We start from the raw sequence: 26,107 nt of genomic DNA on the forward strand, positions 1-26,107 counted from the left end.
ATTAGATAATCCGAGTAGCCCGGTATCCCATACCCAACTGAAGTTCAACATATTGCATCCACTTTTTTTTTATTAACATCTTTATTGGAGTATAATTGCTTTACAATGGTGTGTTAGTTTCTGCTTTATAACAAAGTGAATCAGCTATACGTATACATATATCCCCATATCTCCTCCCTCTTGTGTCTCCCTCCCACTCTCCCTATCCCACCCCTCTAGGTGGTCACAAAGCACCGAGCTGATCTCCCTGTGCTATGTGGCTGCTTCCCACTAGCTATCTATTTTACATTTGGTAGTGTACACATGTCCATGCCACTCTCTCACTTCGTCGCAGCTTACACTTCCCCCTCCCCGTGTCATCAAGTCCATTCTCTACGTCTGCGTCTTTATTCCTGTCCTGCCCCTAGGTTCTTCAGAACCTTTTTTTTTTTTTTTAGATTCCATATATATGTGTTAGCATACAGTATTTGTTTTTCTCTTTCTGACTTACTTCACTCTGTATGACAGTCTTTAGGTCCATCCACCTCACTACAAATAACTCAATTTCATTTCTTTTTATGGCTGAGTAATATTCCATTGTATATATGTGCCACATCTTCTTTATCCATTCATCCGATGATGGACACTTAGGTTGATTCCATGCCCTGGCTACTGTAAATAGAGCTGCAATGAACATTGTGGTACATGACTCTTTTTGAGTTATGGTTTTCTCAGGGTATATGCCCAGTAGTGGGATTGCTTGGTCGTATGGTAGTTCTATTCTTAGCTGCATCCACTTTTATCATCAGTATTACTCCTCCAGTATGTGGGTTCACTCAGTCCTTTGCTTTTGTCATAGTTTATGGAGCCTTTCAGGAATTATGTTATATCGTGTTTCTCAAACTCTTTTCAGCCCATAGAGCCTATTTTTCAACTAGAAGTCTTTCTGGTAAAGACAAATAAGGAATAAATGTGTTGAATCAGAGGTCACCCTGGGTGGACCTGAAAGCGTTCCATGGAACCTGCAGACTCAGCAGAGTGTAACTTTTAAAAACACCAGGATGGCTGACCTGTGCAGAACCTACCCAACCTCCCTGCCAAGATTCTGGCGTCCAGAGAGGAGCAAACAGCTATGAACTTCCCTATATTCTATGTACCACAGAACTTACCTTCATACGCTTACCTAGATCTCCATGAATATGATACCACCAAGTCTTTTCAAAGTTAAATTTACATATTTTTATTCAAATAAATTAACATTCCAATCTGACTCAGTTCTTGGGAACACCAAATGCCAATGCCGGGGTGAAAATATGTGTCCCATCGAAACTGTAAAGTTGTGTTGTGTTTCTCACACCAAGAAATGTGATTTTCTTTCCTTTTTTTTTTTTCTCCTCCTTTTTCTTAGTACCATTTGTTAATATATCCCTGATACTCTGTGGCACAAGATGTGCCAGGGATTTCAACACTAGAGATACATGGAATAGGGCAGGGAAGAGGGGGTGGATTGTAATAAAGAATATATATCTCAATTTTTTAAAAACAAAAAGAAGGCCCTGAAATAAATCATACTTCAAAAACAAGCAGCTTGGATTTTGGAAGTGAAGTCATAATGCCCTAACACAATTAATTTACTTCCCAAGGACAAGTAGTTGTTGATTTTTCCAGAGAGGCAACTTTTGCCCTAAGATTAAACCCAATGGAAACACGAGAGCTCAAAACTGAAGAGAGAGCCACTTAGGTCACTTAAGGGCCAGTGCCTTTTGGACATGGACACTTCTCTTCTGATTATTGAAACTAGATTTTCACTTAAGAAATACAAAAAATAAGTTATCAGGAACCAATCAAATTATCCTTCCTTCTTGTCAGTACGTATGGCCAACTTTATGGACAGGCTAGCCCTACACCTGTCATACATAATAAAAGTATGACATACATAATAAAGTTGTGTATGTCAACTTTTATTATGACTTGAATTGGGTCACCCCAAAAGAGATGCGGGGAAGTCCCCTGGTGCCTCAGAATGTGACCTTATTTGGAAACAGAATCTTTACAGAGATAATCAAGTTAAAATGAGGTTTTGAGGATGGGCCCTAATCCAATAGGACTGGTGTCCTTATTAAAAGAGGAAATTTGGAAAGAGAGACACACAAGTAGAAGGAAAATTATGTGAAGACACAGAGAGATCATGGTCCATAAGCCAAGGAATACCTGAGGCTACAGAAGCCAGGTGAGAGGCGCGAAACAGGTTCTCCCCTGCGGCACTCAGAAGACACCAATTCCAACACCTTAACTTTGGACTTCAAGCCTCCAGAACTGTGAGACAATACATTTCTGTTGTTTAAGCCACCCAGGTAGTGGTACTTTGTCATGGCCATTCTAGGAAATTAATACACTATAGAGGCTGGGAGAGCTGAAATCTCTATCTCTGTACTTTCCCAGATGCCCTTGTAGCCAGGGGTGACTATATAACATAATACTGGACAATTAAATGTCAAAGGAAGTCTACTTGAAGCTTCTGGGCAAACGTTTGGTTTAGGATATTGGAGGATTAAGAACAGAGCAGAATGATGAGATCAGAAGGGGGAGTGTGGGAGTTGCAGAAGCGTCTCAGGTCCTTTATGGCATCTGATTGCTTCCCCAGAGCTCCCACACCAGACTGGAAAAGCTCCAGTGGAGGATGTACAGCCTTGTGTGTGCTCTAAAGCCGAACAGACGAGCTGTCTAGATAAATTTTTGTAAGGTTGTACTAATTTGTCTATAATGAAGGAGACGACGTGGAAATCCCTCATGGTCCTGTCCTCTCTGTACAGATCAATTCTCAGCCAGGTGACTAGCCAGTTTGGAAACATCTAAAAGTTAAAAAACAAACAAAAAAACACTTTGCCTCAAGATTCTAAACTAAAATCTGAAAACGTCACAGCTTCCTGTCATTGTGTAAGAAACCATTATTTCAAAAACACTTGTTACGAGTGTCCTGAAATTTCAGGCTGCATAACATCGAAATACTCATTTAGAATTCCTGGGAACCCGACAGTAGAACATTCCTCTAAGAGAGTGGTTTTCAACTAGGGACAATTTCACCGCCCACCCCCCAGCCCCAGGGACATTTTGCAATGTCTAGAGACATCTTTGCTTGTCACAAACTGGGGAGAAGAGGAGGTACTATCGGTATCTAGTGGGTAGAAGCTGGAGATGCTGCTAAACATCGTACAATACACAGAACGGCCTTTACAACAAAGGATTATCCAGCTCAGAACATGTCAACAGCTGAGATACCCTGCTCTAAGATATAGTAAAGCATTTAAAAAGAAAATTAGATTTTGTTATAATCAGAAGAGCATGGAACAAGTAGAAATGACTTACTGAAAAAGTGTGGGTCGTGTCCTGAGTTCTACCCCGAACTGCAACTAGAGGAGAGTGAAAATGAAGAGCGAAGAGGTAAACAAGAAAAGCAATGTTCAGTAAGTAGGAGTCACGGTGAACGGGAGAATTTGCCAGGCCCTGAGCACAAGGGTATTACTCAAGAGTGGACTGTGTGTTTATCCACGGCAGCTGGCAGGGCGTTGCAGCCTCCTCAACAAACAGATTCATCAAACTGCAAAGCTCCCATTCTTCAGGAACATTTCTAAGACAATATATGGAATCCATTTTCTCCTGATTTTACTTGAAGAGGAGTCACACAAGGTGCCAGCTATATGCTTGATTTCAGGCTTCTAAATAGTGAGAGCAGCTACTAAAAAAAATTACAGGGTAGGAAAGGCGGACAAAGGCACTAAAAACACTGAATCATTCTCATTTTTATGAGGAGAGGAGAAGGCATATCCAGCTTAACCAATTTACATCATTTTGCTTTAGAAAATAAACATATACTTCATGCTGACAACTTTATGCCATGTTTCACATGCTGGAATTAAAATAGTTTTAGGAAAACATTTGGGAAAATAGAAGAGGGAAGCAATAAAATGAAATGGCAAAGATCCATTAGCTGTTGGAGTACGTCTATTACTATTCAAGGTAAGTCACTTGAAGTTTTTCCCAGTCCTGTAAATAATTCCCTTCCCCAATCCAGGACCTATATGTGTACTGCATCACAAGATAAACTGAGTCACTCTCAGAGACCCACACATGTTACAGGGGTGAACATTTTATATCCACAGAGAATCCTACACTTGAACAAAGGAGTCACTAGGGCTGCTCCTGGAGTACATGTGAATTTTGCAGTTTTAAAGGGAATTAAAAATGTTTTATCGGGACTTCCCTGGTGGCGCAGTGGTTAAGAATCCACCTGCCAATGCAGGGGACACAGGTTCAACCCCTGGTCCAGGAAGATCCCACGTGCCATGGAGAAACTAAGCCCGTGCACCACAACTACTGAAGCCCACGCGCTCTAGGGTCCACGAGCCACTATCACTGAGCCCACATGCTGCAAATACTGAAGCCTGTGCACCTTGAGCCTGTGCTCCGCAACAAGAGAAGCCACTGCAATGAGAAGCCCGTGCACCACAACGAAGACCCAACGCAGCCAAAAATAAATAAATAAATAAATTTATTTTTTAAAAGAAGTTTCATCACTAAAGGAAATTTACAAATACAGCCCCGAACTTTGAGTTAGTGATCACTTTGAGTTTTTTAGGATCATTAAAAGGAGGAAAAGTGCATTTTCTCCTTTCAAGCAAAAAAATGAACTCAATAGAAGAAATAGTTCCTAATGGAATCATACATAGAATTTGGATATTATTTACCTTAAAACCTCATTAATTAGGACTTCAATAATCTGGATTTGAGGATAGTTTAAACAGAGTGTGGGCTGAAATTAACTCAGCTAAGCAAAGCTTTATAGAAAATGAGACTTGCTAATAGTATAAATAAGGTAACAAAATTAAGCAAGCTTCAATCATATGTGTGATTTCAACCATTTTTAAATCCACTTGTTAAATAGGTCCCCTGAAAGACTGTTCCAGGTACCAACACATCAGGAAAAGGAGGCGAGAAGGGGAGGAGGGGCCAGGGCAGCAATAGTTAATGTTTAGTATTGCTATTTGCCAGACAGTGTGTTAAGGACTTCCTAACAATTTTTTTTCATTTAATGCTTACAACAAACAACAACCTGAAGAGGCAGATACAGTTGCAGGTCCAGGAACTCTTATCTACAATTGCAAAATCCAAAAGGATCTGAAAGCTGACGGTTTTTTTCCAAAAGTTATTTGCTAGCAAAGCTTGACCTAACAGGATTTGGCAACAAACCCTGACCTGAAGTGACCGAGGCTATTCACAGTCTTGGTGGGTCCCACACAGCAGAGCTGCTCACAGCTTTGGCCACAGAAGATGAATGTGGTGATTATGGGGTGCTGTCCCAGACCCCACTGAGGAGGAATATGGAAGGGTGCTTTCTCCATTACCTTTCTGGGGACAATTTTACCTTCCTAAACACTGAAAAATTCTGAATTCAAAACCACAGCAGGCTCCAAGGTTTGCAGACAAGGGGTGTGGACCCTGGGCTGTTCCCGTACAGCAGGCCAGGAAACAAAATCTCAGAGGCTGTCCTCTCAGGAACCTGCCCAAGGTCCCATCTGGAGCAAGTGAGTGTGCAGTAGAGACCAAGATTCAGCCCAGGTAGCTCTGAGTCCAGAACCCGCATGGTAGTATGCGGTCAGGCTTCGGGACTGTAATATATAATTGAAAGTAGTACAACCACATTTAAATGCTACTTTTAACTAACTCAGACAACCCACTCGCTTACTGAGTAGGCTGAATGAAGGATCTGACTGTCCTTCAGAAGCCTGTACGCAGCCATCGCCCACTCACCCGTTTCCCGCTCTCTTCCCGGTCGCCCATTTCTCGAATCCTCTCCAGAATGGCATCCTCCGTGGGCCTAAGCGTGCCCGAGCTGCTCCTCAGGAGGGCTGCAATTTTCTCCCTACATGAGGAGTACTCGCTCTGCGAGGCTGTGGCTGCATCCACACCAGCCTTCAAACTCTTCTCCAACTCCAGAGGGCTTCTCTTCAAGAGGTTCAGCTCCTGCTTTGAGGCATCCCAGACCCGCTGGCCAGCAAGCAGCCTTTCCTGGAGGATCTTAACTTCCCTTTCAAGAGCTTCTTTCTCCTCTACAGCACTGAGCAAGTCCTAAAATAATTTCGGAAAGTGAGGACAGTAGCATTATCAGCTAAGGAGGGGAACCTGCATTTGCTTCTCATTTACCTTGCTTGCTAATAAGTTCAAGGAGTTAGGGTTAAATGCTCATTCCATTTTTAATTTTAGGTGCCCTATCCTCTCTTCGTAAAGTTGTTCAATTGTAAAGCTATGTTAGGTAAATTTAGATGTCTGAAAAAGAGAAGGGATATAAAATCAGGGCTAGAAAAAAAAAGAAGGAAACTGACATATAAGCCTTTTCTATGTGGACCTCTGGAAAGAGTTAATAAAAACAAATCATTGGCTAACATACTACTACATTCGATCCATATATAGAATATGTTTACAGGCCTATGTGTTCTTAAGTTTGGTATAAATGGAAATTGATGTTGAGTAAACAGTAGACCCTCAGAGTCCTAATAAGTCACTAAAAGTTATTTGAATGAAGATGTCTCCCCTTAAAACTCTTTTAAATAACAGGTAGAATTATCATAAAAAATCATTGTATAAAGGAGAGTAGGGCTTCCCTGGTGGTGCAGTGGTTGAGAGTCCGCCTGCCGATGCAGGGGACATGGGTTCGTGCCCCGGTCCGGGAAGATCCCACATGCCGCGGAGCGGCTGGGCCCGTGAGCCATGGCCACTGAGCCTGCGCGTCCGGAGCCTGTGCTCCACAACGGGAGAGGCCACAACAGTGAGAGGCCCGCATACCGAAAAAAAAAAAAAAAGAAAGAAAAAAAGGAGAGTAAAATCTTTCTTTCAATATTCATTGACTGTGTATCCCCCTGTCTCATAAAAATAAAACCAATACTGATAGGACCTGAAGAAAGGAAATAGAAAGGAGTAGCCATTTGGTGGGTGGGAGGATTAAAAGTTAGAGGGAGATAGAGTACCATACTGAGAAGAATAATTTCAAAGAATATGATATGTATGATTAGGTTTGTAAAAATAAAGGGCATTGAGAAAGTTACCAGTACACCTACTTCTATTTACTATATGTAGAATGGTCCAAAGAGGCATAAAAAGGATATCTTTAAAATTCATTTAAAAAAAAAACAAAACACTTGTGGACATCAAGTTCCCAATTAAGTGAATTCACATCAAATAAGATTAAGCAGTCGGTTAGCCAGCACTGCTATAATACTGTAGTCTAGGTAAATGGCAAACATATTTTTGGTTTTTATTTAAAATAGTATGTTAGGGGCAAAAATAACTAAAAAGAAACCATATCGTCAAATAACAGATTCTACGTCTAAACTGGCCAGTTGACATTTCAGGTTGCTAGTTAAAATGCAATCATCCCTTTTGCATTAGAGCTTGAAGACAGGAAGAATGTTACTTGAAATGCTACCTCCTACCTTTTATTTTAAAAAAAAAGAAAGAGAATATCTTCCTTTTTTTTTTCTGGTGATTTTTTTTTAAAATCAAGGAAGTCTTAGGCATCAATTTGAATGAAAAGTCATCCGGTGGATGTAGGTAGTTAGAAAAAGCTGCCCCTTTCTGAGATGTAATAACTAAACTAATTATAGAAACTAGTTTGTGAAATGCTTTGCTTCTCCAGGTCCTGGCACCAGCTCCATTTCCCCACTGCCTTTCCAAACCAGTCGTCTGTGCAGAGAAGTCCCATTATTACTGCTAATTAAATTATGCACACTTTATCACAAATACAATATTTTAACACTTTACAGATTTCTTTTCAGATAGTAATACAGTAGCTGCTCAATTAGAGTAACTAGTATCAGCCTTGGCGATAATAAATTGGGCCCATGTATTACTCAGAAACTACCATCTAACGTGTGGTTAGAAAACTGAGGTCCTACATTCGATGATGCAGGGCTGAAAATTAATCCTAATCCCCTCAGAGTTCTAAAACTTGATAGGAAATTACATATTAACTTTTACATTGAAAGAAAGTCCCTAATGCAAAAGAGGGGAGTTTCCATGACCAATGGAGAGACATTTTTAACCAGGAATTTACAAAAGATCCTAAAAATACACAAAAAATATATCAGACACTTGAGTACTATAGACTTACTGTCAGTTTGGAATAAACTAATCAATCAGCAGCTTACAGCAGGAGACCAATAAACACCATTAAAATATTTCAGCTATGAGGCATTTTTTCCACCCCAATATCAGGCTGTTTTCTCACTGCCTTAGAGACCAGGGTCAAAACAGTCTTCTTTAACAAATCCAAAGCACCAATGCTTACGTCTAATAAAAATCAGAAAATTCTTTTGTGGTCATAGAATATAGTGGCACATGGCAGCAGGTCAGATTTTTTTTTTCTGGACACATTTCAGCCCACAGAACTATATGCTGTTTCTCGTATGAAATGCAGACTCGGGAGCCAGCGACAAGGCCTTGGGGACCTGCTCCCCCAGTGCTCTGATTAAGCGCTTCAGAATTCAGAGGCACGCGGCCGATCTGCTGGAAACAGATGTCCTCAGACTGAAAATGCAATTACTTGTAGAGCTATCGGGAGACAGCGGCTAGAGTAGAGTCTTGTTGCATGGCTACCTCAAGGATACACTGAAGTAGTGTGACATTGGTGTCGCCGGCCAGGACCTCAGGACTGCTGTCAGAGCACACTGACACACAGAACAAGAAACAAGTAGCTCCCTCAGAGGAAAATCAGGGCTGACCTCCACAGAAGAAATCGCACAGGCAAATGAGCACAGACCCTATCAAGACAGTGACGGGGATCACTTTAAAAAATTTTTAAATTAACAAATCTTTAGATTCAGTGCTACTAATGCAACAAAGTATAATGACCCCTTCACAATTACTTCTAACAAAAACATTTGTAAATAATAGGATCAAGGTGTTCAATTTAATTTCCCAATTAAATGCATTAAGTAATGAAATCATTCAAAGGTTTGTGTTTTTAAAACACAACTGATTCCTATTACAATGTTGCTAACCATCCTATGGATTTGGATATGCCTGAGATCAAACTGCCTCTCAAAACTAAAATGACTAATTATCATCAGGGTAGAAAACCTCTGGCTTGAGCTTAATTTGTCCAACCCTAGACAAATTTCATAAAATTAAAAATTCGTTGGTTATTTCTACCTACTACAGTTAACATTAACAAATAAACTCAGAAATTCCCCCAAACATGTCCTCTCATACATTGCTGGTGGAAGTGTGAATAGGTATAATTTTGATATAAATATCTAAAACATGTAATATGCACAATATCCTTTGGCCCTGTAATTCCATGATCTAATTAGAGTGGAAGCCGCAGAGTAACATTTTACTTCAAAATGAGGAAGACCTTTCCCAAATCTGAGCTGTCCCAGTGGCATAATCAACCTTGGAAAATACTAAGAATTCAACTTAAATTTGAAATTCCCATTATTGACAAACCCGATACAAGTTAACAATAAGTTTAACTGTCCATGAGGCCAGTGTGTTCCTGGGCTTCACTTCAGTACTGCAAAACGCTCTGCCCTGAACTGGTCAGACTGTGCCTGGAGGACCATGGACAGTTCCCAGCTGAAATTTTAAGAGGGACATTGTCAAAATGGAATGAGTTCTGCATCACATGCTAGGATTAGACCCATAATAAAAATATTTATGCAATCATGTTATTTTAAATTCTGTTTTAATTTACTTTAAATATGTTGAATGAACCTAAAGACAAAGCATTGAAAACTTAATTATAGTTACAGAACAGAATGAAAATATTACAAACCTTGACAAGGTAAATACAATAATAAAATAAAAACTGGAATGCAGAACGATGGGAGTAAAAAGTAGGAGGCATTAAATTCATCATATATCACAGCAGAACATCTAAAAATACTATATCAGGTTGTTGAATCAGGAACAGAAATGTATTGTTTTAAAGTCTTAATGGTAATATCAGAGGTTCAAACAAGAGTTTGAGGCTAGAAGTGGAAGGAGAGATGATTTTTAATTTTACTTTGGAGCCTTATGAACATTTTTAATCTTTTATAATACGAGCAGATATTAGTTTAGTGTTTATTTTCATTTTAATTACTCACCATTTTAGAATGGTGAGCTCCTCTAGCTTATGAGCGCCAGGACCCAGACCTACCCACCATCCTGTTGGCACCAGTACTGGGATGCCTCAGGCCAAGTAGCTAGCTGGGAAGGGATACAGCACCACTAGTAGGCTGGCTGGCTGCCTTAGAACCCCAAAATCCACTAGCCCACCCACCAGAATGCCCAGGACCAGGCTCCACCCACCTGTGCACCTGCACTAGCCCTGGAACCCCCAAGACCAGCAGCCAGCTGACATTACTTGGCCACAGCCACTAAGAGGCCAACACCAGCTCTGAGATACCTTGGGCCCCTCAGCCAGCCACCCCAGGAACCAACCCCACCCACAAGCAGGCAGACAACAGACCCAGGACCACTGCAACCCAGGAACCTGCCATGTCAGGACCCAGCCCACACACGAAGGAGCCAACACCAGCTCTGGGACACCCTGGGCCACTCAGCCAGCACCAATCCCTAGAAACATACAATCTTCCAAGACTGAATCAGGAAGAAATAGAAAATATGAACAGACCAAACATCAGTAATAAAATTGAATCAGTAATTTTAAAACTTCCAACAAACAAAATTCCAGGATCAGATGGCTTCATAGGTGAATTCTACCAAACATTTAGAGAAGAGCTAACACCTATCCTTCTCAAATTGTTTCAAAAAATTGCAAAGGAAGGAACACTTCCAAACTCATTCCACAAGGCCATGTATTATCCTGATACCAAAACCAGACAAAGAATCACTAAAAAGAAAATTACAGGCTAATACCACTGATAAACATAGATGCAAAAATCATCAACAATAAATTGGCAAATCAATTTTAACAATACATTAAAAGGATCATACCCATGATCAAGAGGGATTTATCCCAGGGATGCAAGGATGTTTCAACATCTCCAAATCCATCAGTGTTATATACTACATTAATATATTGAAAAATAAAAATCATATGATCATCTCAATAGATGCAGAAAAAGATTTTGACAGAATTCAACATCCATTTATGATAAAAAAAAAAAAACTCTCCAGAGAGTGGGCATAGAGGGAACACACCTCAACATAATAAAGGCCATATATATGACAAGCCCACAGCTAACATCATACTCAATGGTGAAAATCTGAAAGCATTTCCTCTAGGATCTGGAACAAGATAAAGATGCCCACTCTTGCCACTTTTACTCAACATAGTATTGGAAGTCTTAGCCACAACAATCAGACAAGCAAAAGAAATAAAAAGAATCCAAATTGTGAAGGAAGAAGCAAAACTGTCATGTTTGCAGATGACATAACACTATACACAGAAAATCCTAAAGATGCCACCAAAAAACTACTGGAACTCATCAATGAATTCAGTAAAGTTGTAGGATACAAAATTAATATGCAAAAATCTGTTGCATTTCTATATACTAACAATGAACTATTGGGAAGAGAAATCAAGAAAACTATCCCATTTACAATCACATCGAAAAGAATAGAATATCTAGAAATAAATCTAAGGAGGTAAAAGACCTGTATTCAGAAGATTATAAGACACTGATGAAAGAAACTAAAGATGACAGAAACAGATAAAAAAAATATACCATGCTCATGGACTGAAATAATTAATATTGTTAAAATGACCATACTACCCAAGGCAATCTACAAATTCAATGCAATATCTATCAAAATACCAATGTTATTTTTCACAGAACTAGAACAAATAATTCTAAAATTTGTATGGAAACACAAAAGACCTCAAATAGTCAAAACCTTCTTCAGAAAGAAGAAAAAGCTGGAGGCATCATGCTCCCTGCTTTCAAACTATTACACAAAGCTACAGTAATCAAAATTGTGTGGTACTGGCACAAAAACAGACATGTAGATCAACGGAATAGAATAGAGACCCCAGAAATAAACTCACATTTATATGGGCAATTAATCTACAACAAATGAGGCAAAAATATACTGTGGGAAAAAGACAGCCTCTTCAATAAATGGCGTTGGAAAAACTGGACAGCTACATGCAAAAGAGTCAAACTGGACTACTTCCTCACACCATACACAAGAATTCAAAATGGATTAAAAACTTAAATGTAAGACCTGAAACCATAAAACTTCTAGAAAAAAAACATAGGCTATGTGCTCTTTGACATCAGTCTTAGTAATATTTTTTTGGACCTGTCTCCTCAGGCAAGGGAAATAAAATCAAAAATAAACAAATGGGACTACATCAAACTAAAAAGCTGTTGCACAGCAAAGGAAACTATCAACAAAATGAAAAGGCAGCCTATTGAATGGAAGAAGATATCTGCAAACAATAAATCTTTTAACAGGTTAAAAGCCAAAATATACGAAGAACTGATACAACTCAACATCAGAAAAAAAAAAAAAAAGGGCTTCCCTTTTGGCACAGTGGCACAGTGGTTGGGAGTCTGCCTGCCGATGCAGGGGACGCGGGTTCGTGCCCCGGTCCGGGAGGATCCCACATGCCGCGGAGCGGCTGGGCTCGTGAGCCATGGCCACTGAGCCTGCGCGTCCGGAGCCTGTGCTCTGCAACGGGAGAGGCCACGGCACTGAGAGGCCTGCGTACCGCAAAAAAAAAAAAAAAGAGAACAACTAGATTGAAAAATGGGCAGAGGACCTGAATAGACATTTTTCCAAATAGACATACAGATGACCAAAGATCCATGAAACGATGCTCAACATCACTACTGAAAATCAAAACCACAATGAGAGATTACTTCTCACCAGTCAGTACAGTTATTATCAACAAGAAAACAAATAGCAAGTGTTGGTGAGGATGTGGAGAAAAGGAAACCCTTGTTGACAGTTGGTGGAATGTAAATTGGTGCAGCCTCTGTGGAAAACAATATGGAGATTCCTCAAAAAAATTAAAATTGAACAACCATATCATCCAGCAATTCCAATCCTGGATATTTATCCAAAGAAAATGAAAATACTAATTAGAAAAGATATATGCACCCCTATGTTCCTTGCAGCATTATATATATATATAACTCAGCTATAAACTCAGCTATAAGAATGTATATAACTCAGCTATAAACTCAGCTATAAAAAAAGAATGAAATCTTGCCATTTGCAACAACATGGATGGACCTAGAGGGTGTTATGCTAAGTGAAATAAGTCAGACAGAGAAAGACACAGAATCACTGTGTGATTCCATTTATATGTGCAATTTATATGTGCAATAAAAAACAAATGAACAGACATAACAAAACAGAAATGGAGTCATAGATACAGAGAACAAACAGGTGGTTGCCAGAGGGTAGGGGGATGAGGGAAGGAAAGAAGTAGGTGAGGGAGACTAAGATGTACAAACTTCCAGCTGCAAAATAAGTGAGTCATGGGTATGAAATGTACATTGGGGAATATAATCAATAATTACGTAATATCCTTTTATTGTGACTGACAGTAAATAGACTTACCATGATGATCATTTTGAAATGTACAGAAATATCAAATCACTATGTTGCATAACAGGAACTAACATAGTGTTGTAGGACAAATATACTTCAAAAACAAACAAACTCATCGGTTACAAGGGGTGGGAGGTAGGGAAAGGGGGAATTGGATGAAGGCAGTCAAAAGGTACAAACTCCCACTTAAAAGACAAATAAATCCTAGGGATGTGATGTACAACATGATAAGTATAATGAACGCGGCCGTATGTTATACGGGACACTTGTTAAGAGAGTAAATCCTAAGAGTTCTCATCACAAGGAAAAAATTTTCTATTTCTTTAATTTTGTATCTATACGAGATGATGGATGTTCACTAAACTTACTGTGTAATCATTTCACGATGTATGTAAGTCAAACCATTATGCTCTACACCTTAAAATTATACAGTACTGTATAGCGATTGTATCTCCATAAAACTGGAAAAAAAGAGAGAACCAGGATGAGGACGTGAATTATAGGGATTTTGATCCTGACTTGCTACAGTGAAGAACTGTCAAACAATTAAGACTGCACACAGGAAGTGGACCTCCGGTGAGTTCCCTGCCTCTGGAGGAGTTCAAGGGAAGGCTGGGTACTAGCTAGACAGGGACATTTTAGAGATGATTCTCATTTCAAATAGAGAGTTTGATGATCTAGATTCTAAAAGACCTTAGGGTCACTTCCAACATTGTGATTCTATGATTTTAAAGAGATCTTTAACTTCTTTAGTAATTTATCCTGTCTGATAATTTCTCATTTCCAGGAACTCTTTCCATATGTCTGTACTCTTAAAATAACCATACATTTATTTTAATCCCTAGATAAAAGTAAATAACTAGGAAAAGGAAATTAAAACACTGAGCATCAATTATGTGCTGGGCTTGTCTTGAGTACCATATGTAGATTACATCATTCAATCCTAACAATAACTGTAAGAGGTAGATCCTTAAATTATTTTCCCATTTTACATACAAGAAACTGAAGTTCAAAGAGGTAAAGTCATATGCCTCAGGTCACACAGCCAAACGATTCTGGAGCCTATATTAAAAACCCAAGAGCCTCGCCTCTGAGCCACCCTGCTCAGTGTGTCTCTCTTATCCTCTCCCCTCTTACACACTCTGCTGTGGACTACAAACCAAGAAAGCAGAAGGGACATCCTTCCAAACCAAGCCTGCTGACTCCAAAACCAATATTCTTTCTCCTAGCTTCAATTCTGGCCACTAGAATGAAGGAAAACGTGAAGTGTGACGGAAAATAAGCTGTTTTAAATCCATTATGTAAGTTTAATTTCTGATTCACTGATTGAAACGTCTGGTCTATAGGAAACGTGTGTGGCTAATGTAGATAAAATGACTACTTTTCTCAGCATTAGATTATTTCGAGACGACGACAACAACAACAAAAGGTGCCAATCTATAAAAGTTTTTTAAACGTACTGCAATTTTAACTATTAAAGATTGTCAAATAATATATTATCCATATGTATAATAAATCACCTGGATTTTTATTTGGGAATTTTCATAAAGTAACTTAAAAAAAATCATTAAGATAATAAGAAAAGCTGAGTTTGGTAGAAACAGCACCTCAGCCCCGTGGATACTTCTACCTCTGCAGTCATTCTGGACTTTATTAATAAAGTAAGTTTCCAACCTCAAAAACAGAGCTTTAGAAAGCATTATGAAAACTCTTCCTGAGACCATTAATGTGTCAGTAAAACCACTTGACAGTGTTTTTCAGTAGTAAATCTTTGGAGTCATAATCCCATGAATGAGCACTTTATTAAAGACCTCAAGTGCTTTACTGCCCATATTTTTTTAATAATTTGTATCATTTTGGCAGGAACTTGATCCCAAAGTGAATGTGTTTCACAAGTCTGAACAACATTGCATCATCAGTCATTTACAAGTAAAGACACATATAAAAGAGGAATAAGTTTTGTATTTTTAATGTGCTTTTGCAATACACTGTCATTTCCTACTGCTCATCTCCAGAAACGCACTTTTATAGACAAACTCATTCTTCATAATTTTCAAGGCTTGATAATTTGATAACTACTATCTATGATCAAATTAAAATCATTCATTCACTGAGGAAATTTGCATAGCTACTTATTTTTATTGTTCCACTGACAAATAGTATTTGGCACCAGACTTGTATGGAGGAAGTAGCTGTGAATATACATGTAAAGGGGATTACTGATAAAAGCACAACAACATAATGACCAGGGTTCAAGTCACTTTGCCAGTTAATAGCTGTGCATACTTGAGCAAAGTACCTAACCTCTCTGAGCACTTAGCAAAATGACTATGTTAATGGCAAGTGATTAATAAATGGTGACTATTATACTAATGATTGCTGATAGTACTAACATAAAAAGTCTGAGAGTCTTAAACTTCACTAAGAAGGTTTACTTATAGGTGGAATATTGAAAGTGTAATTTTGAAATAATTTTATGTATATTGTAAGACAAATCAAATGAGTAAATATTATTGTTAATATCCAAAAGATACTAATATAAAGTTAAAAGATATTAATTTATTAATAAATTAATTAATTTTAAATTTTTATTTTTAAAATTAATTAATTTTAATTAAAAGTAATATTCTAATTAACTCTAGAATATTACTTTTAATTAAAAATACCAGTATTAATTTATTACTAAGAAAAGTATTTCTAGCTCTGTCCACTGAAAGCAATGACACCCCAATAGCAATGAGCACACCTAAAGTCTGAATCTTGGTTTCTAAGCACCATTCCCCAGTAAAAGGAGCCAAAGCTCCATAGAGAATAGGCTGCTTTTAGTTCTGTGGTCTGAAAATTGTAAGTGAGACTAAGATATCATCTTCTGTCAAAAGGCAAGGAAGCATTGAAAGACTAAAGGAGTCAGGTTATAAGGTCACAGAGATCATCTTGTAGGGACTCGTCCTGGCCAAACATGGAGGATTGGAAAGCCAGAAGGAGAATAATTGATTATAATATAGTAAGTGTCAATAAATAAAAATCCATGTGTCCATAGAATTGAAAATAAAAGGTAAGAAAACAAAAAGCTTTTCTTTACGTAAGAATGTCAACTAATAAGTAGAAGGAAGGATGAAATTAGAATATTACCACTTTGCCACCCCTGATGTAAGTTAATCCAGAAAAGAATCGATGGATGATAACATCACTAGGTCAACTTGATGCAGAACAGAAATAACCTGCCAATGGTCACCCCACAGATATCTTACTTAACTGAAGGAAAAAAAATGTACCTTTACACTAAAGATCTGGGCAATCAAACTTAGTTTCAGCAACAATAGAAAAATCTAACACTATCTGCTTCTAATGCAATGCAATATGAAGTATACAACTTTAGCTTTGAAATATTCTTGCCAGAAAGGTTTAACCTGGGGACTTCCCTGGTGGCACAGTGGTTAAGAATCCGCCTACCAATGCAGGGGACACAGGTTCAATCCCTGGTCCGGGAAGATCCCCCATGCCACAGAGCAACTAAGCCCGTGCGCCACAACTACTGAGCCTGCGCTCTAGAGCCCACGAGCCACAACTACTGAAGACCGCGTGCCTAGAGCCTGTGCTCTGCAACAAGAGAAGCCACCGCGATGAGAAGCCCACTCACCACAACAAAGAGTAGCCCCCACTCGCCGCAGCTAGAAAAAGCCCATGTGCAGCAATGAAGGCCCAACACAGCCAAAAATAAATTAATTAATTAATTAATTATTTTTAGAAAAGGTTTAACCTGAAACCAATACAGCCCCTAGATCCAACTTTAAGTGTATAGGGCATAGATGAGCAAGTTAAATAACATCTTGAAGAAACAATCAGACCACTGCTCTGTACTCTGTATAAGTCAATGATATTTTTTGAAAAACTATAAAAGGCTAAACATAACAAATAAATGCAATGAATGAACCTAGGCTGAGCCCCAATTTGGGGAAGAAAACAGCTATAAAAGACATTCTTGTAGAAAATGATGAAATTTGAATGTCAATATTAGATGGTTATTAATTAGCTATTGCTGTGTAACAAATTAGCCCAAACTTAGTGGCTTAACACAACAAACATTTATTATCTCACAGCACTATGGGCCAGAAATCTGGGACTGACTTAGCTGGGTGTTTCTGACTCAAGGTCTCTCAGAAGGTTCTAGTCAAGCTGTTGACCAGGGCTACTGTCACCTCAAGATCATCTGAAGGAGGAATTCACTTCCAAGCTCACTCACATGGTAGCTGATAGGCCTCGGTTCCTGGGCACCTGGGCCAGGCAACTGGCTACCTGAGGGCCCCACCACATGACAGCTGGTGTTCCTCAAAAGCAACGATGCAAGGGAATTCAAGAGAGTGTATCTAAAACAAAAGCCACAGTGTTTTCATAACGCAGTCTCATAAGTGAGATCCCACCACTTCTGACGTATTCCACTCACTGGAAGTGAGTCAATTCATCCAGCCCACAAGGGGAGGGGGATTAAATTCCACCTCTTAAGAAGTACAAAAAACGTGTGGGTCTGATAACCTCCAAGGATGATATTGTGGCATTATTGTTGACTTGTAGATGTGATAATGGTATTGTGATTATGTACGGTAATGTCCTTATTCTTAGAATATATATGCTGCTGTAGTCAGAAACAATACATATGATGTCTAAACCTATTTTGTGTGTGTGTGTGTGTACGTGTGTGTGTGTGTGTGTGTACAAAGTAATAAAGCAAATACAGCAAAATGCTAACAACTGTTGCCTTTGGGTGGGTAATAAATGGATGTTCATTGTATTCCTGTCTATACATGTTTGAAAATTTCTGTAAGAAAAATTTGGAGAAAAATAATTGAGTTATTTGAATTGTGTCCGCTCAAAATTCATATGTTGAAGCCCTAGCATCCAACGTGATGGTGTATGGAGATGGGACCACTGAGAGGTAATTGCATTTAGATGAGGTCACTAAATGTCCAGAACTACGAGAAATAAATGTCTGTTTTTTAAGCCACCCAGTGTATGGCATTTTATTATAATAGCCGAAGCAGACTAAGACAAGGTGCTCAAATGATTGAAGTGACTTGATAACAGTGATAAAATTTTTACTCATTTCACAAAGTTAATGTGACAGAAGAAGAAATCCAGTGGTAAGAAGGGCTTTTGATACAGAGAACTGGGGGGAAATAGAAATTATTATCATTACTGTGGATCACTTTCATATTCCAACTTCTCATATTACCTCAGCTTGGCAGTGAAGTCACTGTAGACCTGGAAGACCTAAGAGATGATCCCACAAAGATGGCTCCTTCTACTGCATCCTGCCAACTCCAGACCCCCCGTCACAGCCTGTGGGACACCACTGAACCTTCACCCTTCATGGAGCCTCTCTTTTTCAGCATTAGTCATTCCTTAATTTTAAACTCCATCTCCTTTACTCTTCAACTTTCTCCTACGTATTTTATTAACTGATTGCACTAGCTCACTTTTGCTTTTGGAAATTAATTGTTATTATTAATCCCATAATTAGTTTCCTTGACACAAAATTTTTTAAATATAATTAAAGGATTATATAGTGTTAATACCGTATTAATTCCCATGCTCAAACAGGCTCCAGCTAATTTAAAAGGTAAAGCAATTCATTGGATAAATAAAAGTTTGGAATTAAGAGTCACTTCCCTTTGGCAATATCTCTCAAAATTACAAACCCCATATCCTTTGACCCAGCAAGTCTACTTCTAGGATTTTTGTCTTGCTGATATAGTCTCACATATGAGAACTGACAGATTATTCATAGCAGCCTTGTGTATAATAGTGTGTAGTGTCTTACCAATTTTTAAAAAAGTAAATAAAAAGAAAAACATAGAGGTGCAGAGTATGTTGCCATTTGTGTTAAAAATAAATAAAAATAAACATATGCATATATATAGGTAGAATATTTCTAGAAAGGTATATAAGCAATTGTTAACAGGTTGCCTCTAGAGAGACCAGCTCGGTGGCTGGGGGGAAGGGATTGGGGGATAACTTCTCATCACATTCCCCTGTGTCCATTTAGAATTTTGTATCTTGTGAATGCATTACCTATTTGTTCAAAAATTAATTTAAATTTTTTGTAATCCTTACAGTTTAACCAAATAAGACGTATTAGCTACAAACTTTTTCCTTTTAAGTGTTCTGTATTTCTTTTTTTCTAATTAGAAAAAAACTGTATCCCATGGCCAGATCAGGTCACTGACTCCCATGGTGCCCCAGACCTCCTGCTGAGAGGAGCCTTTGAAACTGCAGTCAGTAACACTAGTGTGCTCATCCACATCTGCTTCTCAATTTCTGCTTCATAAACATGATCACAGATGCACACACACGCTCCACGTAATGTACCTGGTTCAGCTTCTCTTTCTCTTCCACGCAGGAGGCAGCTTCTTTCTGCTCTCTGTTTACTTCTGAAGCAGCCTCATGATTGTTTCTCTGCTAGCTTTTGCCTCCATCTCATGGACATTTTTAGTCTCTTCAAGAGTAACGATTTGTCCTTTCACGAATGCGTTTTCCTTGCACAGCTCTCCAAGCTGAAGAGAAAGCAATTACAGCTGTCCTGTAAAAACTAGTAATTTCATACCACTCTAAGCAATTCTGATCTATAAACCCCAATGATCTCATTATCACATGACAACAGGGAAAGAGCTATCCCTCCATCCACTCAAAAGATAACTTTTTCAAAGGCAGCCCCTAAATGCTCTTGTTATGTGCAGACCCAGTGGTCAAATTAAAATTAATCAAAAGGTAAATCAAAAGGTAAATTAATCACAAGGCAACAAGGATGAGAGTTCAGCCAAAAGCTTCCAGACAGAACAAGCATCAACGAGCCCCTGGCTGCGAAATACTCAAGGGCCGGTGATGTGCCTACAGTTACGGCAGGCAAGGAAGCAAGGCGTTCTATTCAGCCCACATCCACTGGCACCAACTGCCTGCAAGGCGTTACCTGGCACAGGGTGCGGACATACACAGGGTGCAGACATACAAAAAAAGCAGGACTCTCTTTTTCAAACAGAAAATCCTTCTTTTTAATATAAGCATAGAAAAATCCTGAATAACATGCTCAAACAATGTATTCGAGTGGTTGGCTGGGAGAATAAGACTTGTATGATTTATAAGGAGGGAAAATAAAACCAACCAGCCTCCTTGGCCCCAGGGAAACAGTCACGCAGACAGCTCAAGGATGCCTGTCGAAAGGCCCGAAACTCCTCGTGACAGGGTCAGCATTTGTGTTAGGACAATCGGGGAAGTGACATATCTTTTAGCCTCAGCAATTTGCCAGCATGGTGCCCTGCTCCTGACTCAGTGCTATTCCCTCTCTCGTGAACACTTTTCCTCATATTTGTATACTTCCTCTCCAACATCCTTTTCAAGGTCCCCATCTCAGAGGGGCACTCCTCGGCCGGTCTACCTAAAGTAGCATCCCATGCCTCTAACCTGCTTCACTCTCTTTCCCCATATCCTGATTTGTTTTTCTTCTTTGCACCTTTTACTACATGGGATAATACTGGATATTTGTTTATTTCCTCAGCATCTTTAACCACAACAATGGAAGCTCTAGGAGGGCACAGACTCAGTCTTGTCTCATTCACTGCTGTATCCCAGCACCCAGAACAGTGTCTAGCATACTGTAATCACTCACTAAACGTATGGGAAATGGATGAATGAATGCCAAATAAGGAATCCCTTCTTTGCTACTGTTTCCTTAGAGTGTGTGTGTACATGTGGTTATAAGGGCCTTAAAAGTAAGGGAATGGCTTTGAAATTGCAGTGGTTTTGTTCACCTTCTCAGGGTAACACCTAGTGAGTGTTCAAGACAGTAGCCTTTTTTCTCTTGGCCAGGGAGATTGTTGGTTTTTTTTTTTTTTTAAGGCAGGGACCTCCTCAGGTGATTGGGATGTTAAAACTCTAGGGTCTCAGGATCTGTTTAAAAATATAGGTTATATTATCATTCAGGTATGGTGAGGCCAACGGATCAGGAGACATTGAAACTGTGTTACTCACAGTTTCTGAGAGGAAGGGGCACACCATGCCATGCAGGGCCGCCCAGGGAGCACCAGGGCTGGTCAGGAGACAGAGAGAGCCAGGGGAAAACATGTTTTCCACAGGAAGGAATGGGTGAGGCAGGGTAAGCAAGCTAGTTTGAGTAATGTCAGCGGGTTCTGGAGTGTAGGAGCCATCTCTAGTTGTCTGCCACCTGACCCTGGGGTGATCAGTTGGATAGTGGCCAGAGCATAAAAGCCTGATAGAGGAAGTGGCTGGGGTGTGGGCTGTGTATTTGTTGGTTTGCTTATGAAAGCTGTGCACCCAGGAGAGTCATTTACTAGGAATTGGCTAATCCTGGGACCCAGTCTTTCCTGGGTCAGCAAGGCCCCAGATGTCAAAGCATTCGAAGTACAGAATATAAAAAGGCAAGATTAGTACAGTATTAACACCCAGATTAGCACCTGGAGATTGTCTCTGATGAGGGAAAGGGTACCTGAAAGAAGGAGCTTCTTAATTTCCTTTTCTTTTCCCCACCACTTGGCTTTAAAGATAACCCCCCAAACTACAGTGTGAAGTGGACTTTTATCGCCAGGCTCCTGGTCACATGTTATGGGGGGAGCTGAATCCAGCACCTTGAGGGTATCAGACAGAGCCCAGGCCTGAGCAACCAAAACCCATGAGTGAGGTGGAACTTCCTGAAGCAAAGTGTTCCATTTCGCAGCTCTCACAGAGTTCACGTGGGAGGCTTACTAATAACCCACTGAGGGGAGGCCTTTAAGAACAGCTGCATCGGGCTTCCCTGGTGGCGCAGTGGTTGAGAATCTGCCTGCCAATGCAGGGGACACGGGTTCGAGCCCTGGTCTGGGAAGATCTCACATGCCACGGAGCAACTAGGCCCGTGAGCCACAACTACTGAGCCTGCGCGTCTGGAGCCTGTGCTCCACAACAAGAGAGGCCGCGATAGTGAGACCCGCGCACCGCGATGAAGAGTGGCCCCCGCTTGCCACAACTAGAGAAAGCCCTCGCACAGAAACGAAGACGCAACACAGCCAAAAATAAATTAATTAATTAATTAAAAAAAAATACGGGAGTCCATGTATTTAAAAAAGAATGGCTGCATTCCCAGTGGTCACTGCAGTGCTGTTTACAATAGCCAAGACATGGAAGCAACCTAAATGTCCATCAACAGATGAATGGATAAAGAAGATGCGGTATATATATACACAATGGAATAATACTCAGCCATAGAAAAGAATGAAATAATGTCATTTGCAGCAACATGGATGGACTTAGAGATTATGATACTAAGTGACGTAAGCCAGACAGAGAAAGAAAAATATCATATGCTATCGCTTATATGTGGAATCTAAACAAAAATTATCCAAATGAACTTATGTACAAAATAGAAATAGACCCACAGACATAGAGAACAAACTTATGGTAACCAAAGGGGGAAGGGGGGGAGGGATAACTTAGGAGTCTGAGCCTAACACATACACACTACTATATATAAAATAGACAACCAACAAGAACCTACTTCATAGCACAGGGAACTATACTCAATCATTTATAATAACTTATAAGGGAAAAGAATCTGAAAAAGACCATCTATATATAATACATGTATATATATAACTGAATCATATGTACGTGAATCTCTTTGCTGTACACCTGAAACTAACACAACAGTGTAAATCAACGAGACTTCCATTTAAATAAATAAATAAATATTTTTTTAGAAAAAGAATGGCTGCATGGAAATCTATCAGGAAGCAAGGATATGAAAGGTTTATAAATGAGCGAAGATATGGTGTCCATTCAAACAGCTTCACGCTCTCTAATGAATCACTACAGTCCAGGTAGTGATATAATTAATTTCCATCTCCATGGCAACCTACCATTAAAGTAGGATTTTTATTTATTTGGCTTTAGTGTAAAATCAAAAAGTACTTTAGAGATAATCTTAACCTTATGCTCAAAAAGTATCCCCAAAATGACACACAGCTGGTTTTGGTTTCGGTTGTGAGTGTGTATGTGTTTCTATCTGTAACTAAAACAAACAAAAATCTTCCTAAAACAAATCATTAAAATGAATAATTCGTTGTATTTGACAACCTAAATACATTTTAGACAAAACAATCAATTCCTTCTGGAGAATAATTAATCTCAAATAATGCTAGAAAGAATCTTGGAATTGAGGCTCAGAGACGTAATATGGTTTTTCCCAGGTCACGCAGTCAATTAATGCTGTACTAGGGCTCCTGCCCTGTTCTCCTGCACCCCCAGACTCAACCACAGCTCTTCCTTTATGGCACACTGCAGAATGACCACTAAATGTATAGTCTTTTTAATCTTCATACAAATACCTTTAGAATTAAATCTTCATCTGATGCCTTTTCATTCTTCTTCCCTGGATCTAAGCAGTCATGAAGTTAAGCCAGAAATTCCTCATGTTCCCTGCAATTCTGTGAGACTTGATCCTTATTCTCCTTGTTTTCCTTTAAACATTTTCTGTCGGGCAAATAACAAGTAAGTCAAGTTTTAACACCAAAGAAGATAACATTCATCAAAGTTCAGAACTCAAGCTCTCTGTCGGGAAATAACCAATAATCATTTCAACACAACACAGTTTCCCAGACACAGAGCACGATATCGTCTTGCAAGCCCAGTTAAAGAGGGAGAAAAGTGGAAACAACTCTGGGGCACGTACACTCTGCAGAAATGTAGGGAGATCTTTACGGCATCTTAGCAAGGGAGACAGATTATCTGCCTCCTGTTCCTGACATTTTAGGATCTGCAGAAGTGGAAGGTGGTTCTCTAGATCACACATGGATCCACTCAGCCGTGAGTCTCTGTTGCTGCTTCGTGGGAAAGAAAGAGAGTGATGCTATGTTGGGTCTAGAGACCATGCTTTGGTCACTACACAATGATCCATAAGAGTTACTTAGAGCTTTCCCTGGCTCATGGCCAAGCATAACTATAATTAAAAATACATCAGAAGCAGGGGATGTGCCCACCCCTGGAAAAGAGAGGTGTTCAATCATCAGCAAAGACCACTATTAGTTTTTGCACATCCAGGATTTTTAAAGAATATTGGAATGGGCCAATCAAGGAAAATCAGTCAATTTATGCTCTGCTGTGAATATTTTATTTCAAATCTCAGATAGGTTTGCTAAAATAGCATAGTCTATTTCTAATTCTTTAAATGTTAAAAACTAAGAGATCATAAAAAGCAGACATATTTTAAAGGCAAATTAGGATCATTTCAATAATTTGGCATCATTTTTTAGTACCCTAGATAATAAACATGATTATTGCTTTCCCTTTTTACCATGTTGAGTGTTTACTGCAATTCTTTCACGCTATTCAAAGATTAACAAGGCATGTAATTGCATATACTCAAAAGCATATCATATTTCTATTTAGAAAAAATGTATAATAAAAGACCAACATCAATATATCTCTAAGTTCTTATTTTCAGCATATGAAAGGTAATATTTATTCAGTCTCTCTCACTCATTTAAGTCATAGTTAATGCTATGGCTCTGATTTACTTATGTATTTGATTCTATATATTTACGCTAAGATTTCAGTCTTACTTCTCTGTTCCAGGAGTTTCTAAATTATTTCCACTTCTATTTGCATTTCACTTTAACCCAACAAAGTCCCAGGCATCTATCATAAAGACATAATCACATAAATGTGAAAATATGAATGCACATGGGTACTCACTGCATCTTAGTTTATAATCTTTTTTTTTTTTTTTTTTTGCGGTACGCAGGCCTCTCACTGTTGTGGCCTCTCCCGTTGCGGAGCACAGGCTCCGGACGCGCAGGCTCAGCGGCCATGGCTCACGGGCCCAGCCGCTTCGCGGCATGTGGGATCCTCCCGAACCGGGGCACGAACCCGCGTCCCCCGCATCGTCAGGCGGACTCTCAACCACTGCGCCGCCAGGGAAGCCCTATAATCATTTTTTTAATGGAACTAACCTAAGTGCCTAAAGTTAAGAGCAAAAAGAACCTGTTAAGTAAATTATGATATTAACAGGCAATGGAATATCACTGGCCATTAAAAATGATACAATGAAAGACTTTTTAAGTATTTACAACATATTATTCAGGAAAAATAGTTCACTACATGATACCGTTTATGTACAACTGTCTGAAGATCTATTCAACAAAAGGTTAACTATAGCATTTCTGGAATCATAAGGTTGTGAGTAATTTTAATTTTGGGGGGCACTTTATTATATCTTTAAAAACTTTCTTATAATGAATATATATCATTTTATTACTCATTTGTTTAATAAATATTTACTGGGCACTTACTATGCTACTTACTATGCTTAAAGGTGCTAAAGATACAGTAGTAAACAAAACAGATAAACATCCCTCTTGGGGCTTACATTCTAGTTTGGAAGATGGACAATAATCAAAACATAAATGTATGTAAAATGCATAGTATATTATAAAAGGGCTGGAGACAAAAACAATTAAGCAGGAAAGGGAGTCAGAAACATTTGGGAGGAGTGGGGTGAAATTTTAGATGTAGTCGCTAA

The 26,107-nt window shown here is 39.2% G+C and overlaps 1 protein-coding gene across 1 annotated transcript in view; it reads right to left on the minus strand.

Annotated features, from left to right (window-relative positions):
* The window catches only part of CCDC170 (coiled-coil domain containing 170), an 84,856-nt gene that overhangs the window by 22,989 nt on the left and 35,760 nt on the right, over positions 1-26,107 (minus strand). Inside the window, 4 exon segments of the mRNA XM_027083326.1 lie at positions 5,788-6,105; positions 19,912-19,982; positions 19,985-20,096; positions 23,916-24,060. Coding sequence (XP_026939127.1) covers positions 5,788-6,105; positions 19,912-19,982; positions 19,985-20,096; positions 23,916-24,060 — 646 coding nt within the window.

The sequence above is a fragment of the Aethalodelphis obliquidens genome, unplaced genomic scaffold, assembly GCF_003676395.1.
Source record: "Aethalodelphis obliquidens isolate GAN/ISIS:26980383/991018 unplaced genomic scaffold, ASM367639v1 scaffold3, whole genome shotgun sequence".
NCBI lineage: Eukaryota > Metazoa > Chordata > Mammalia > Artiodactyla > Delphinidae > Aethalodelphis > Aethalodelphis obliquidens.